The 18,131-nt window shown below is 41.3% G+C and overlaps 1 protein-coding gene across 1 annotated transcript; it reads right to left on the reverse strand.

The window, feature by feature from the left end:
* Positions 1–430: 430 nt before the first annotated feature.
* Positions 431–13,959, reverse strand: LOC308367131 (solute carrier family 22 member 4-like; the record flags this gene model as incomplete). Its single annotated transcript, XM_080840949.1, has 10 exons — positions 431–518; positions 673–808; positions 1,020–1,202; positions 2,700–2,914; positions 3,465–3,562; positions 3,702–3,843; positions 4,040–4,211; positions 6,332–6,486; positions 6,659–6,762; positions 13,600–13,959. 10 exons carry the CDS (start codon positions 13,957–13,959, stop codon positions 431–433), a joined length of 1,653 nt encoding a protein of 550 aa, XP_080697075.1.
* Positions 13,960–18,131: the final 4,172 nt, after the last annotated feature.

Here is an 18,131-nt window from a genome sequence, read left to right on the forward strand (position 1 = left end):
TTATATCTGATTTAAACTCCAGATTGCCACCACCTCTGCACAAAAGACCCCCTTATGTCCGTTCACCTCCCTGCCTTTAACCCTGGCAGCGTATACATGGACACCTTCTTTATAACTATATTTGGTCCCATCTCCGATTAATCTCCTATTCTACTCAGGACCTATAACGTGTCAAGACACAAATTTATGTAAACAAACTGAAGGCAAGACATGCAGGCAGTACAAGAAATCTAGCCATCAACAGCTGTGATAAATAATATTATTTAAGCTATTTTAGGCCATTTTCATCAGGCCAAAGGGACACACACATACACACACATACAAACACTAGTCTATAAAAGCATAGTGTTAAAAGGATAATAAAATAACCTATTGTACATAAACTTAAATATCAAAACATCTGTTTCAGATAAGTTGGTTGCCTTGTTGTCTAGGCCAGTTCCTCCTCAGCTCTGCTGCCTGGAGAAGTGTTTTCTTCTTGTGTGTTCTTCCCTTCTGGTTTCTTTCCCCTACAAAACCTATAGAGCCCAGGTACAAGGAGAAAAATCTGTCAAAATCCCAATTGTAGCACAATCAAATGTACAGCAATAGCAAATAGTTACATCAAATTCCTGTTTGTGAGAATATACTTGGCCAGTAAAATCATTCTGGTTCTGAAACTCAGCTACCCACCATTGGAGAGGTTTCACTTGGCTGATGTATTCAGGAAGTTCTTCATCTTTTGTTTCTGGTAACAGCAGGCTTAGGATAGCACATATTATGGAGATGCACCCCATTATAATATAGGGCAGAGCCTTATTATATGTCCCTTCAAAATCAACAACAGCAAAACTTATTTGTGTATCACATTTCAAATGACAAGCACGCAAATTAAATTGCTATTTAATACCTCCTTACATTTTTAACAACACACATATTAACATGCATAAGACACTTGATCATGCATTCTGTTATATTCTGTTCAAATCATATAACAAACAAAGAATAGACTAATGTTGGCACTGAAGGTAAATACTCACCCATGTAGGCTATGTAGGGAGAGAAACAGCTGCCTATCCTGGAGGCCATAGTGGTGACCCCCAGGCCCATATTACGCACCACTGTAGGAAGCAACTCAATGCCATAGAGGTAAATAAAAACAAAGGCCCCGGTGATAGAGATTTTTCCAAACATGGCCAGGGTGACAGTCAGAGCACCAAGTTCTGTTTAAGACAAGAGGAAGAAGGGATTGGATGAGAATGACAGAAGACAGCATGGCTCGAGTCAAGACTCAAAGAGGTGGAACGAGCTTTAGGCTTGAGGTAAGCTAAATGTGTGACTTTCTAAGCTTGCACCATCCATAGTGTATCTGTACTGTGCTCAACTGTGCTGTATTATACTCACCCTATGGAGGGTCACCAACAAAACAAAACAAACCTAGTGTACTGTTTTTTTTTTATTTCCAGATTATGCACAGCAGCTTCATGCATCAAATTGAACTACATTTATTCATGAAAATCAAAAACGTGACCTGGAAAGCTCTGGGTGAATTGGTGTGGAATGACATATGTGTTATAGAGCAGGGGTTTTCAACTGGTTTTGTCCCAGGGACCACCATTCTGACTAGAAAGTAATCCGCGGCCCACTGATGTGCCTGCGCGCGTGCGTGTGCGTTCGTTCGTGCATGTGTGGGGAGAGGGGAGACCTGTCAGTGTAATATCTGGGCATGGTGAAGTCCACACAGCCTGTCTATTCATGGCAAAATGGTAGACAGCGACAGTCTCATATCATTCTCTTGCCCTGTACTTATTTTTCAAGTACGCAAAAAAAAATGCTCTCACACAGGTAGTTTGAAAGTTTGCAAAATACACCTCATTGCTTTTGCAGCAAGCTCTGGAAATTCGGTCTGGCAACTTATCCAGAACTTAAGTCATATGAAAATCACGCAATATATGTTGCATGTACTCAATAAGCTTGGCAAGAAAACGTAATGCGTCTCCATATGCCGCAATAGTTTCGATGGCTTCATAGCTTCAGTTGACAGTAATGTTAACACACGAAACACAGTGGTACCTCCTCTCCTGCTCTGGCTATCATCACTGTAAATCCGTATTTGATGTATTCCTCATTGTTTTTTCTTTTTCTTTGTTGACTTTGTTTCCCTGTATCCTGTGAAGGTGTACCTTTGTCGTGGCAGCCTGTCTCTCTCCTCACTAAACACCGATCCATTGGTGCTTCTGACCAGCTAACGCCAAGGTAGACCGAAATGTTACTTAAGGACAGTAGATAACTTCAGTCGTTCACCAGATGCTTGTCAACTTCGCAGGCGAGACTGTCCGTTATAAATTATCCGGTATGGCCTGACGTTACGAACGCAATGCATTAACATCAGCAAAGCACAGGCTACCATAGACTGGATAGGTGCAAGGCTAAATTCTGTCAGCGTGAATCACCTTTATTTTATTTTAGACATATTTTTCTTATTTCAGACATTTTCAAGAGTAATCTGGAAATGTGTTGAAATATCAAAGCAAATATTTGTATTTTTTTTTTTTTTTTTGAATCGTGGACCTCCTGCAATACCGCCGCAGACCACCAGGGCCCAGGGGGCCGCGGACCCCCGGTTGAAAACCCCTGTATAGAGGGTGGAAGAGAGACATTTTCATCATACAACAAGCTCCCAATCCACACTCACACACACACACACACACACTACTAACCCGCTGGAACAAGTTTGATGAGCAGCAGCATGATCCCACAGAAGAGTACACTGGTTGACAATGTGAGGCGTCGTGAAATGTAGCGCCCAGCCAACCACATCATGGTGTACCCGACAAACTCCGTACCAGAAGCAAAGAGACAGTTGAGGTAAGGATCTCCATCCATATTAGGGGTGTTCAATGACAGTCCGTAGTAAGTCAGGGATACAATTGACCTTTAGAACAAAAACATAGCTTGAATTATGTTGACCAACAACACAACAAAAAAGAAATCACTCAGTCATTTCAGGCTAACTACATAAAAGGTATGCAAAAACCTTGCAAACATCAACAACAGCCCATTTGGCTCTGATAGAAGCTTGCCAGCACACTAACTGGTGTCTATTTGCAGTATAGATGGCAATGTCATGTTGTGAAAGCTTTTCTTCCATTTTTGCAGGATGTTCCAGCCCGGAACACAGAACTACATAGTGCATTTTCTAGATGGCTAATTGGGAAGACACAGGTGTTTATCTGTCCTTCACATGACCATATGCTATCAAACCGAAATTGAGGATGGTTCCAAAACTAGTTGCCTATAAATCCATACCTCAAAAAGTGTCAAATTGTTGCATAGTGTTGCTTTAAAGAAAGAGAAAAGAGACCCAAAATCTTAAAAAAATCTTACCAGTGTAATCAAGTGGTTATTCAGGATGATCTGTTCTACATATAAACATATCAGCAAATACCAACTCTCAAGTCAAACTAGAAGAACTTTTCCCCTACCAAATGATTATGTTCAGGATTGTGATATTCCTTATATTTGTTGTTCTTAGGAGATCCAGCCATGTATATTTTTTCTGACTATCTACATCTTCCTTTTCCTGGGGAAAAAAAGATACCAGCAAATATAATTACAGACCAACTGGCTGTCTTTACATTATTCATATTTGTTTAAGTTCTTCTTCCGGGTCATTCTTTAATTCTTGTCAACTAGGTGTGTGAGTCAAATTATTTGATTACCATCAGCTCTGCTGTGTCTTCTCGCTTGAAGATGACGTCAGGAGGAGTGATGCCATTCTTCTTGGCAGCAGCTCGAATGATGGCTTCAGCCTCTTCCACTCGACCCTGAGACAGTAGCCAGCGTGGAGACTCTGGTATATACCTGAGAGAGAGAGAGAGAGAGAGAGAGAGAGATAGAAACTGAGCGAGTGAAAGACTATACCTCAACCTGAAACCCAACTATGTTAGCAGTGCTTGTTACTACAGACCACATACCCTGGTTCTGTAAAAATCAAATAAAAAAAGTCAGCTAATCCATGATGTAGTTTGAGTAAGATCCATTTTGGGTTGTCACTCACCACCACAATGGTATGTACAGAAGTCCTGGAACAGACAAGGCCACCAGAAGCATCCTCCAGTCCCGGATGAAGTAGGCAAAAAGAGGGAGACAGGCGTAGCCTAAAGCATAAGCTAGGCTTATACCCAGAGTGGCAAAAGTGATACGATAAGACTTGCTCAGAAGCTCACATCCTGAAAAACAAAAGAAGGAAAACCATCAAGACTCAGGAAAAAATACATTTCCAGTTGTGTTGTACTTTCACAAAAAAATATTCACAGAATATGACACTAACAAACTAATGGCACCTGAACATTAAAGTATTGATGCACTGATGTAAATACTGAAATCACTCTTCTGTTGCCCCTGAGTGCTGACTAAACACAGGGGGAGAACAGCAATTTGAGGCAAGATATCCAAATCCACATAGCATATTTACAGTACACTTTATCATGACAAATAGCACTTTGGTAAGTCCAATAATATTTTAGTTAGGGCTGGGCAACGATTAAAATTTTTAATCGCGATTAATCGCATGATTTCCCTGATTAATCGCGATTAGTCACATTTTTTTTACACAAAATCCAATAATCCATTCAAAAGTAGTGTATAGCGCACTTTTATTTTAAATGTTCTGCCATATGAACAAAAGTTCCACAACATTTGTTGTGCAAACACTTAACATCAGCATTTTTATATTATACCAGAAAGTTGTGTTGACAATATTACAACTCATAGATCCAGTAGGGTGACAGCCTGTCAGGCTAGGATAGCCAGCTGCTTAGCTGCTGCTAGCATCATTCACAGACAACGAACTTATAGATTTTAGCTAAACAGCTGACTGGTTAACGCCCACTGCCGTTAACTTGGAGGTGATGCACAGGCAATGAATCGCCACATTATTTCGAGAAGTTTACCTTTCGTGTATCTGTGTTAACTTGCGTGTGGTCAACCTTTCAAGTATACTGTATATGTCTGTGCCCTTATCCAGGCATGTTTATCCGGCCATTCTTTTGTTTTCCGGTTGCGCAGCAGTCAAAATAAAAGCCTATTGGCAACAGACTTTTACAATAATAAAATAAATAATAAAACCTGCGTTAACGCGCGTTAAAATAATTGTCGGCGTTAATTAATTGATGAATTAACGCAAGATTAACGTGTTAACTTTCCCAGCCCTAGTTTTAGTATTTGTGAATATTTAATAAGAAGCAGTTAGTACTGAAAAAATAAGTTACTTTAAATTCAATGTTTAGTTGAAAACATACAAAATTATGTATTTTTATCATTTCAAATACTTGCTAGAATATCCTAAAAGACCAAGCGAACACACACATAGCCTAGCGAAGATAAAAGATCCAACCTCGCCCCCTCCTGTTCTGCAGTGAGGACTAGCTCAAGAACATCTCAAGAGTAACACCTAAAGGACATCCACTCCTACTGTGTCGTCTCCTCCTGTATAACTATATAACTCCGCTTTCAGGGGTTGAAAATTACATATACTAATATTTCCCACGAGAAAGTCCTAGGTGACTTTCTGTACACATTTTCTCTACTTTATTCTCATAACTCCTGATTAAATGGATCCACCCATATCATCTTATTTGGATTTCCATATAAATATTTCCATCTAAACCACAAACCACGGCAAGTACAGAGATCTGATCAAACAAGATTTTAAAAATTAAAATCCTAGTGATCTGAGATGAGATGTGACCTAGCAATGACAATGACAGAGATCATTTCGAAACACTATTAATGCCTTAAGAATATGTAAATCAAGTGCCTTGTATTAATAATAACCTTGTATGAATCATGTGCTTAATCTAAGTAGGAACATGGTTTTTCTGTGTTTCTGTGTGTGTGTAACTTAGATTATTAGTTGCCACTAAATCGGCATATGTGCAAGAGCATGTTTGGGTCAGAGGCCATAAGAAGGGCCGAACTGTGCTTCTTTCATTGCATGGCAGGAAGCATAGTGAGATTACTTTGGATGTCACAGACCCACCACGTGGTTTTCCCTGCTGACAAATTGTTTTGGCGTCACGAGCGCTAACTTCTATCTATATAAAACTTGTGTGATTTTTAATATTGCTTCTCTCTCGTCTGCTGAAGTCTGGGAGTGAGCCCGTGCTCCCTCTATCTCTGAGAGAGAGCCTGTGCCTCTCTCTGTCCTACCGGGACATCAGTGAGCCCAACATGCTTGTTGTTGTTGTTGTTTAATAAATATACTTTGTTATAATATGTTTCAGAGTCCTGAAGTTACTGATTTTTCACCTAACAGACAATTACATCCAAATAAAACCAGCAAACTCACCAAGAATAAAAGCTGCACAATAATTTGCTATTTGTCCCAATCCGACAATGAAGTACAACACACAGAACATTTCCCAGCTGTTGGAGGCTGCCTGAATTAAACTAAACACAGTCTGCACTGCCATTGTGGCGAAGAAGACAAACTTTCTTCCATACCTATAGAAAAGAAGGGTACAAATGAGCATATGGGTCAGTATACATTACATATCACAAAGATATCTAAAAAAGAAATCCATATGGCAAATGTATAATAATATAATCATCATATTACTTTTAGGGTGTTCCAAACCTCCTTTCAATTTTTGCAAAAATTCTAAACTTTTTTCACCTGTCCGATATCATTCCAGAAAGAAGCGATCCTGCCAATACGCCAAAGAAGAATACAGTGATTGTAAAAGGAGTTTTCCATTTATCCTCACACACCAGATTCCACTGTGGAAAGTGGGAGAAAAACAGTCAGTGTCACATTAAAAAAGATGCTATGAAGGTTTTGTATATACTTGCTGCTAGCTACAGACTTGCCTCTTAAGCATTAATAAAGACGGCACTGATAGAAAATTAGCTCTCTAACTTCGCCTCAGCTCTTACTACAGGCACTGAAGGTGACACTAGCACATCCCCACCTCATATGTTTCACCACCAAAGACAATAAGAAAATAGAACAGACTCGCCCCGATGGTAAACAACAAAAACTAGAAAGAAAATGCTAATTCACCAAACTTGATGCGAAAAATAACCCTATTATTCTTAATTGATTGAAAACTATGTGGAATAATCCTATTGCCTTCCTCCAGGGAGCGAACACCCTTTCCATCAAACATACATTTTTTGTCAGCCATGTTGTTGTGTTTAGTTTGTACTGTGTAGGAGGGTCTTTGCCGATCATGGGTACTGCATGCAGGGCGTGTTGCTGCTGTCGCCAGGCAAATGTGAACTGCTGTCCTGCCACCCCTACTATACTGTATAACTAAAATTCCCATGCACCATGTCAGCCAGCCAACATAACTAAACATGACTCATCAAAACTAAACATATATAAAATGCACAATGGGCTACAGACAGCGCATGCTGTAGGCCTACTGTGTAGGAGGCTTTTTACGGATCCTGGGTACAGCTTGCGGCACATATTGTGGCTGTCGCCAGTCAGTTGAATGTAGGTATTACCCGGCCGGATCCACAGAAGAACTAGTATTCAATAAGAGGAGTAGTAGGCCGTAAGGTGAACACGGTTTTCGTTTCAGCCCGTTCCACTCAAACCAGGCACTCTGGTAAGTAACGCAATGACGAACAGTCAAGTGGGACTCGTGTCTAGGGGTTTTATTGTAGTCGCGGATAACAAACAAAGAGATTTCACAAACAACTGGAGGTCACAACACTAAACGAAGGCCCGAAAAACGTGACGGCACGCAGCAGGGAGAGACCCTTCCGGACTGCCACTCCGGCTTAAGATCCCTCTGGCTCCGCCCGCAATCACCAGCTGCACCTGCATGCAATAACGGGGAACACAAAAACACAGCAAACGAGCAACACAAAGAACCACGACCCCTAGAGGCAGTAGGAGGGCGTAACACCTCCCCGCAAAGATGGTGACTCCAGTCTCCATAATAACTAAACATATTACCACACATTTACTTCGTGCAGGCATCACACCCACGGACAGGGATGCGTGCCGCAGCACAATTTCAATCACCGAAGGGTATACAGCCATGCTGTAATAAACGCAGATCAGGAAACACACACACACTTGCACACGTATCACTTTCATACTCACCACTCCGAACTCCCAGCGTATGCACGCACACATGCCTATAAGAATTCGAAGCTAACACACTAACACAAACTAACAACCAAAACAACGTCATGACATACGATTGCCTTAATCGTAGACATGGAGATTAGACTACGGTACCCTTGACAGAGCGTCAGAGTTTGTATGAGCCATATTCCCCGACCCGTATCTGCCTTCATTCAATGTATTACTAGCTCCTGCAAGATTCATATGGGCAACGGCCTCAGGCGCTCTCCCTGAATCGTCAAGAGTAACCAGAAAAGAATCAGATATGGTACAAGAGTCGGACGAATCGTACCCAACCGGAGAGGACAGAGTTCCACACCCCTCCTCAAAGTGTTGTGCTTGTGCCATGATGACACAACCCAACCAATAAACAAACAAACACACAGAAGTCCCAGTGTCGGGTGGCTGCAACAGGGCGACACTGGACTCGAAGTGGCCACCAAATCCTCCAGAAATGACCACTGGCTCTCTCTACCGTGCCAAGACACGTTACACTTAACAGGTGCAGGTTAGGTTAGACGCACGAAATGGGCAATAACCCGAAACACTATAGCAGCTTACAAATCGTCTAACCCTTTCCAACCCCACCTGCACCGCGATCACGCAATGCACCAACAACACTAAAGCGACTTTTCAGTACCTGGTGAGTGACTGGACGGTCTGCGCTACACCGCAACCCCTAACAAAACCAAAAAAAAACTGATCCCTCTCACTGATCTTCAGTGGGTTCCCTACCCGGTATACTTTGTCCGTTGAGCTCGAGAGGATGCAGCAGGCCAGTGGTACAGCCTACTGCACACCTCTGATAACGCACCGAATAAGGATGACCACCAGAAAACAACAAACTAAAATAATAAAGTGACGGATCGTTCCGCCCGGCGGCTGCTAATTGCGATGCAACGCACCCACCCAGTCAAGTCACAAGCTCTTGGTACTCACCTACCGTCGCAAACACTAAATGGCCTTCACCTACCACAATACACACAATCCTTACTACTGGACGAGATCCCAACTGTTACAAACCAGGCACTCTGGTAAGTAACGCAATGACGAACAGTCAAGTGGGACTCGTGTCTAGGGGTTTTATTGTAGTCGCGGATAACAAACAAAGAGATTTCACAAACAACTGGAGGTCACAACACTAAACGAAGGCCCGAAAAACGTGACGGCACGCAGCAGGGAGAGACCCTTCCGGACTGCCACTCCGGCTTAAGATCCCTCTGGCTCCGCCCGCAATCACCAGCTGCACCTGCATGCAATAACGGGGAACACAAAAACACAGCAAACGAGCAACACAAAGAACCACGACCACTAGAGGCAGTAGGAGGGCGTAACACTGGCATCTACACAATCTTTAGCTTATAAAAAAGAACGAGTCGTGGTTAGTTACCAAAAAAAAGTTCGTCGCTGATTTTCCAGTCGATTGTCTATATGGCTTTGTTTTATGCCTATAGACTATAGACTTCAGAGCGTAATAAGATTTTTGTCGGGAGCCGTGCCACGGTTCGACACGTGATCATGCTACACCAATGAGAAGGCTGCATTTGTCAACAGAATGGAAAAATGGCGGCTCCCGTGTGGTTAGAAAAATCGTTAAAGGAACTGGAAGATAACTGTCCTGACACTGACACTAACAGTGAGGACTGAGTGTCCCTAATCTGTTATTTCTTATTCAGTTTTGTACAGTTTTATATATCATATTTCATGTTTCATGAAGAGTGTTTTTATGGTTCATTAGTGTTGTTTTCATTTGTGGAAGAATGAATGAATGAACAAACAGATGGTCATTGGTATTTACAATTACTGCCTTTTATTGATACATGGAGGTTTATTTGTCACATACATAAAAATACTACTGTTTTTTCTGTGCGAGTGTGAAGAAAGAAAGATCAAGAAATATTTTTCATAAATAGCAAAAGGGAGTTTAAAGAGCAGTGTGTGGAAAAAAGGTGTAATTGATGTTTTATAGTCATTGTGTGTGTTCAGGATAAGGAATGCTTGAGGAAAGAAGCTCCTCCTCAGTCTCTCTGTTCTGGTCTTGTAGCAGCAGAGACGTTTGCCTGACCTCAGTGTTTTGAAAAGTCCATGGTCAGGATGTTAGGAATCCTTTACAATACCTTGGGCGCTGGTAGGTAGGTCTTTTCTTGTAGGTCTCCTGCAGAATATGGAGAGATGCTCTGATGATTCGGTGCTGCAGTCACAGGCTGTACAGTTCCCATACCAAGTGATGCTGTCAGGACACACAGCTGATGGTGCTGAACTTCCTCAGCTGATGTAGGAAGTACAGTCTTTGCCTTGATTTCTTCGGTGGGTGTTCACAGTCCATGTAAGATCGTCAGTAATGGGTATTCCCATACATGTCAAACTTGATGTAAATGACTTAACATAAAAATAACATTATCGTATATTTGCCTCATTGTTATTCTTGGACGCGGCTATCTATACAGCACTAATTAGAATTAATTTAGCCCACTTTTGAGGATGTTCGGATGTTTTCCTCTATCTTTCCTGTACGATGTTTCTAACCACACAAGAGCCGCCATTTTTCCATTCTGTTGACAAATGCAGTCTTCTCATTGGTGTAGCATGATCACGTGTCGAACCGTGGCACGGCTCCCGACAAAAATCTTATTACGCTCTGAAGTCTCTAGTTCTGCATAAAACAAAGCCTTATAGACAATCGACTGGAAAATCAGCGACGAACTTTTTTTTGGTAACTAACCACGACTCGTTCTTTTTTATAAGCTAAAGATTGTGTAGATGCCAGTGAGTGGAACGGGATTCATTTTCTAAAGGACTTTTCGTGCTTCACCTTGCGGCCTATAGCGCACGATGCGAGTCGCCTCACCTGGTGGATAAGACGCGCATTGCATGCGATCTGAGGCGTAGCGCACGAAGCGAGTCGCTCGAGGCGCATTGCGCGCATTGCATTGACTCTTATTAAAGCCAAAGACAAAACAAATAGGCTAGCTACACGGTCAAGCAATGTCATTTATTTCTTTTAAGAAACAAAACAAATACCTACACGGTCAAGCAATGTCATTTATTTCCACGAAAAAAACGAAAACGAATCAAACTTACACTACCACTGCACACTCACAAGTCACAACCTTACAGATAATGTATAGAAGTTGGATTCAAAGTTTACACTTTAATATACCAAAGTACTCACCGTTTAACAATTCAACTCCCACAAGTTGACAATGATAACATGACGCAAATGACAACAGTGGCGCGCACATGTGATTGACAACACTGGCGCACACATGTGACATCACACAGGGGGTTGTGGTCAGCATTACACATGAACTTCCCCAAAAATCAAGAGGTCAAAAAATGTGATTAGATTAGATTAGATTCAACTCTATTGTCATTGCGCAGTGTACAAGTATTGAGGCAACGGTGGTAATAAAAATAAATAGATGGGATGGATACAGTATGATATGACAGTGCAAGATATATGGGGTATGAGCAGTAGTAACATTGGCAGCAATAGTTGGTCATTAGTGCAGATATGATATAGGTACTGCAAAGTGCTGATGCAGGAGTACATGTGAAGGTAGCAATAGAAGTTATGAATGAGATAAGAGGCATGATATGATTTATATACAATGAATATGAGGTAAGAGGCATGATATGATATACAATGAATATGAGGTAATGGTATGATATGAATGAATAGGGACAACAATTTTAAATAAGTAGATATGAATACACTAGAACAACTCAGCAATAATACAATGGCAGTAAAAGGAATGTATTCAAAAGTGCTTTATTAAAATTAAATCTAAAGACTCTAAAATTGAATCTTGTTTTAGAGGTGCTGAGACTTAAAAACACATTGTAGGCTACATATTTTGGAAGTTTTCTTTTTTACTCTGAACCTTGTAAACAGAGGTGTTGGTCCACATATGTGAGTTTAGCATTCAGAAACTGTTTGTGATTTCTATACTTACAATAAGTAACTTAGAAAGTGACACTATTCTTCACCTAGAGCACTATGCATATTGATGAGAGAGGTGTAAACACATTGGGGCACCTCAGTCAAAGTGCTAAAGACAATGGCCAGGGACAAACCTCAAACACAATAGACAGGGTAACTTACACGTCTTCGTGTGTTTTTGTGAGTGTGTATTTTCTATTTCTATCAGTAACTTTTAAGAAATAAATGACATTGCTTGACCGTGTAGCTATTTGTCTGTTTTGTTACCGACTCTGTTTTGTTACCGACTTTCAACCGAGAATGAGTAAGATCTTTAATAAGTGTCTCAACAACGTTTATCGTGACTTGTTACCGACTTTCAACCACGAGAATGAGTAAGAGCTTTAATAAGAGTCTCAACCACGTTTATAGTAGGCTATGTGCGCCGTCTCAACCACGTTTATAGTATAGGCTATGCACCTCGATCGACTGGCTTCGTGCGCTACGCCTCATCGCATGCAATGCGCGTCTCATTCACCATGTGAGGCGACTCGCATCGTGCGCTACTCCTCTTATTGAATACCGGAACTTAGCTCGGATCCAAGCAGAAGCATCTGAGCCGAGGTTCTACTCAAGGTTTGTAGAACGTGTGTTTGATTTAGACCGTGTTATTACCTCCGCCAAGGAGGTTATGTTTTCGCCCCTGTATGTTTGTTTGTTTGTTAGCAGGATTACGCAGAAACGCATGGACCGATTTCCCTCAAACTTTGTGGGGAGATTGGTTAATATAATGGCACTAATTGATTAGATTTTCAGATGTCAAGGTGAAGGTCACAAGGCGGAGGTTTGCATTCTCTGAATGCTCCCATTCTTGTTGCTATGTATTTTTGAAGGCGCGATTAAAACAGTCCATATTAATTTCGTTGTGGGACAGTGCATTGAAATAAAGGCTATCGTTTTATTATACAATACACTACATTATACTGTAAGCTATAATATAGTGTAGGCAACTAAATGCACGAATCACCTAAAACGTTGGTATAGTTATCAGTAGATAATGCTAAGAGAGTGACATACGAGCATTGTGTTTTTTGACATATGATAATACAGTACTCAGAGTGACTTAACTTCTGGCTAGCGTTGGGTATTTGCCCTGTAGATTACGCCTGTAACATTAACTCTACGCCCACTGATGTTTAAAGAGGCATAGTTGAATTGAGTTTCCGCTCAATACAAATACTTAAATAAGCTAGGATACCTGTTAAACTGGGTTATCTAATATCAATAACTTACTCGCTAATTGATGTGTTTTTGCGATAGATTTTGCAACATAATGCTGTAAAAACTGTTCTTATTTTTCAACTCCGAACTCTAGTCAAGAGCCTGGGCAGCAAGTGGGAACGACAGATATGTTTACTTCTTCCTCATATAACGTCATACCATTCAAATCAATCAATTTGAGGATATTAATAATGAAAATGAATTTGACCAAGCTACCAGCAAATAGTTTTGCATAATCTTGCTTTAATTTGAGATTAATGAGCAGTCTCACCTCAGTTACAATTGTGGACACGTATCTCTCCTTGCTGAACACCCAGCCATCCAGACAGCCCTCTGTGTCATTCCTAAACACAGCATCAGAGTCCCCCTGTTCAGTGTAGCGTCTGCAGCGACTTAGGACGATCTCTCCTTTCACTTCCTCAGTCGGGATGGACAGATTGTAGCCCAGTCCTCCATAGCTACTGTTCAAGAATGGAAGCCTGCAGTGGTGAGAAGGAATGTCCGCCAGGAAAACCATTGTCATTCCCACATATCCATTGGGGATGCTACTGAGGCTCAGGAGAATGAAGATCAGTTTTTGATACGGCCCCCACTCACCTAGAAATGCAGTGATTTGATCAAAATCCCTCATAGTGTTTAGAGATATAAAGTATGCCAATGGGAACTACAGCTTGTCTGCAACCTGTTCAAACTAGCTCAGGCTTTTGTGTTTCATTATGAATGGCTAGCAGTACCTGAAATACAGGAAGTATGTGTAATTGGAGCAGGGGTGGCTTTAGCAAATTGGAGGCCCTGGGCATAGAACAATTTTGAGGTTTAAATAGGTTAAAGTTAGCCTTTCTCTGACGCCAAAGCACTATGTTAGCAGAGATAACTACGTGGTGGGTTTTCCACGTCCGAGGTCATCTTGCTATGCTTTTTGCAACACAATGCCTTAGCAAGGCAGAAAAGAAGGCTAATAGTTATTCTTATCAGCCGCTTACACACACACACACACACACACACACACACACAGAAGGTAAGCTTTTAAGTACACATACAGAGACAGAAAGTTCATGTTTTAGCTCACAAAGACATACATATATAGTTGATTAAAGTCAGAGTTTTACATTTCTCTATCACTAATGCTTTCTACTGTCCCATAAGTTTCAGACACGCATAAACCTTCCAGCCTGGTGTTGGTAACATTTTGACTGAATAACTCATAAGGTATTTGTATACAACAAAAAAATATTCTACAAAAAATATGGATCCTTTTAGGTTACAACCCTGGCTTGTTGGGAGGCAACATAATGAGAACACAAAAAACTCAAACATTTAGAACTATATTTATTATTGAAAAGGGGGAAAGGGGAGGTGTAGTGTAAGCTGTATGTCCTGCTGCCAGGTGAGCAGCTGCAGAGTGTGAGTGTCTGCTCCTGCCACACCCCTCCTGATCCAACACACCTTCCTCAGTCATTTTCCCAATCCCCTGATTGCTTTCTTACCTGCACCTGTCACTCCTTCCACCAAGATATAAACTCCTCATTCCCTTCACTCAGTTGTCTGGCCTTGTAAATACAAGAAGTACACTCTGTAAAGCAACCAGTTCCAGACTACGCCTACCGGGATCGTCCCTGCTCCGTGTTTTGACTTCCAGGTCTTCAGTTTATCTCCTGTCTTGTTCCGTGCCCCTGCGCTCTTGCTTTCACTGTGTTTAGATAATCTCCCATGTTTGATTTCCTGTTTGCCTTCATTTGTTCTTTGGACATTTATCTTCTGAGCGTTATCCCAGTTTGTGTTTGTTTTCTTCTTGCTTGTTTCCCCATTACCTGGCTGTTTCCAAATAAACTCTGAACTTCATTTCTGAGTCCTGAAGTCCGTGATGTTTCCAAATAAACTCTGAACTTCATTTCTGAGTCCTGAAGTCCGTGAAAGAGAGAGCGTGAGAGGGATGTGGCCCGATCTAGCACTTGCAGGTACTAGCAGCCCGGCAAACAGGGGACGTCCCCAGGACGTTAACAAGACCTTTCGAAACGTCCCCAATTATCCCCAATTGGTCCCCACCACAACGTTCGCTAGAGGACGTTACCAGAAAGTTTTTGACGTTTGTAGCAAGTCTACGTTTGGTCCTTCTGTGACGTTCGCATGAGTCTTAAATCGGACTTTTAGGGAACATTCTAATTTGGTCTCTCAGCACACGTCCCCAGGACGTCCTTCAAAAACGTCCCCGTAACCTTTACCTGTGGTCCATTGCGTGACGTTCGCTTGAGTCTTAAATCGGATTGTTAGGGAACGTTCTAATTTGGTCTCTCAGCACACGTCCCCAGGACGTCCTTCAAAAACGTCCCCGTAACCTTTACCTGTGGTCCTCTGCGTGACGTTCGCATGAGCCTTAAAAGGGACTTTTAGGGAACGTTCTGATTTGGTCTCTCAGCACACGTCCCCAGGACGTCCTTCAAAAATGTTGCCGTAACCTTTACCTGTGGTCCTCTGCGGGACGTTCAGATTCGGTCCTTCAAAAGCGTCCCACTGACATTCGCATTGGGTCTTTCACCTCTTTTACCAACTAGCTTAATTTCCATACTTTTGAAGCGCGTCTGTGAACCATGCTCATGAACAGGGGCGGCGCTAGGGGGTGCTCTAGCTCCCCCTGGATTAGCCATTGCACCCCCAATAAAATAATGGTTTATTTATTATTTTTATTTTTAATTTCATCCTGCGTTATTTATTGTGTGATAATAATATTTAACTCACAAAATACAACTATAACAGATTGAAATTAACAGATTGTTTTGGACACAGAGCAATCATGCTGTCATAACCTTTGACCCAATGTTCACGTCGCACGCGTGAACGTTGCCTCACATTTGAAGGAGAAAGCGAGCTAGTGCTTGGTAGTTTCGAGTTAACATCAACAATGCATCGGTTTTTTTCTACCTAAATGTCCACGTTTGGAAGAACGATTAAGAAACGAGAGTGACGCAGAAGAAAGAGAAATGCCAGGGGTATCTGGTGTGGATTTTTAAGGAGAGGAACATTTTGGTAAAGGAGGTCAACCCTGCACCACTACTGAGGGTGCTAGCCATGCTACTTTTAATGTCAAAACAGTGAAAAAGAGGGAGAAGAGAGAAACAGACAGAGGGAAACAGACATGGAGACCTCTACAACGCTAATACGGAGATCCGTTTGTTTTGATATTGCTGGTAGCTTAGAGTTCAGAATGCCAGGCCATTTGTGGTCTTAGAGTGCCACCTTGTGGTATAGTAATGTAACAGCATTGCAATTACAGTGTTGTTGATACACTAGGGTTAGGTTTGTCTGGGAAGTCCCGCCCCTCTTCTTCCGGCCAATTTGGTTTTGCCTTCAGAGTCAGTCTGGCAAGGCGTCTATACCAGGTTAGTTCAGCATTGTAAGGATCCTTGGAGCCAATCTCCAACTGGCTATTGGCTACCTGGCGCGCCATTGGCGGATTTAAACTAACCACGACTACGTAACAAAATAGGTGTGTTGAACGGGTTTCTCAAAAACCTATAAAGAATATCAGTTTATTCCGTTTACATGAGCACTAGTAACCAGATAGTCTAACTAAACCCGAAAATAATTTGTTTTTATAGTGTGCATCTAAACGCTCTCAATGATTCAATTGAAAACGGGATGCAAAGTACGTCACCTGTATCGCTGGTCTGATTGGTTAAAGGAGTGTCCAATTACGTGACTTAAGTGGACCGCCATTGCGAGGTTCGCCAGACTAACTGAGCAAATGAAATGCAGTGAAGGTGGCGGGGAATTCCCAGACAAGGGTTTGGTATTAATATATTATTATTTCAGTTGGTTTGCATAGCAATTCTGTTTATTGCGTAATTGAGAAGTATATATTATACATGATTCATAACTGATTGGTAATTGTGTATATTGTTCAGATATGTATTTTTTAACGTATATTAGTACAGATTGCGAGTTATGAATATTTATGTTATATTCTGTATTTCTTTATTCTACAGAAACCACACGAGCACTTACAAATACTTATTTTTATGTATGATTATTCCACTTCAAGCACTAAATGCACTTGATCAACCCGCTGGAGGTTAAACACAAATAAATCTGTTTTTACTTCACCTGAAGGTTGTGGCAACTCTCTGACCTGAGTACGTAGTCAGATAAGGGCAAACCAGTGTGTAACGCATACGGACTTCACACATAGGCTATCACCCTCATTTTATAGCTCCCCATAGCACCTGCAGAAAAGAAATGTCTGGCGCCACCACTGTTCATGTAAGTCATCGCTTTCCTTTATGTTTAAAATTTCACCTGAGTGGATCATAGCAGTATCACAGTTTTTCTCTCCCTCCAGTTTTTATGTAAACATTTCAGTGGATTTAATACTTGAGTGATTGACTTGTATTAACCCATAATGCTTGACATTCACATAAACTACAAAAATGCAAATCTTAACTGTTTTGGCATTGTAACTGGGGTCAATCACAAACAAGAATAACATCAAAGGAAAATAGACATGTTTTAGCAAGCTCTTTTTTGCATTGTGTTCCAAGGGGGCAAAACATTCTGGCTGGTTTTGTAAAAAAAAGTAAAAAAGGAAAGAAAAACACTGACCATGCTGTTAATACAGCTATAAGAACTTAAACACATCTTTTAACAGACTGGGAAATGCCCCCGTTGACGATGAGGGCGAACAAACGGAAACAGAAGTGGAAATGGAAGACGGAGTTCAAATCTGAACTTTTGATTGTTTTATGAATTGTTGAATAAATATAAATATCACCCAATTGTATCCTGAATATGTCTTTCTTTTAGCTTGGA

The sequence above is a fragment of the Sprattus sprattus genome, assembly GCF_963457725.1.
Source record: "Sprattus sprattus genome assembly, chromosome: 6".
NCBI lineage: Eukaryota > Metazoa > Chordata > Actinopteri > Clupeiformes > Clupeidae > Sprattus > Sprattus sprattus.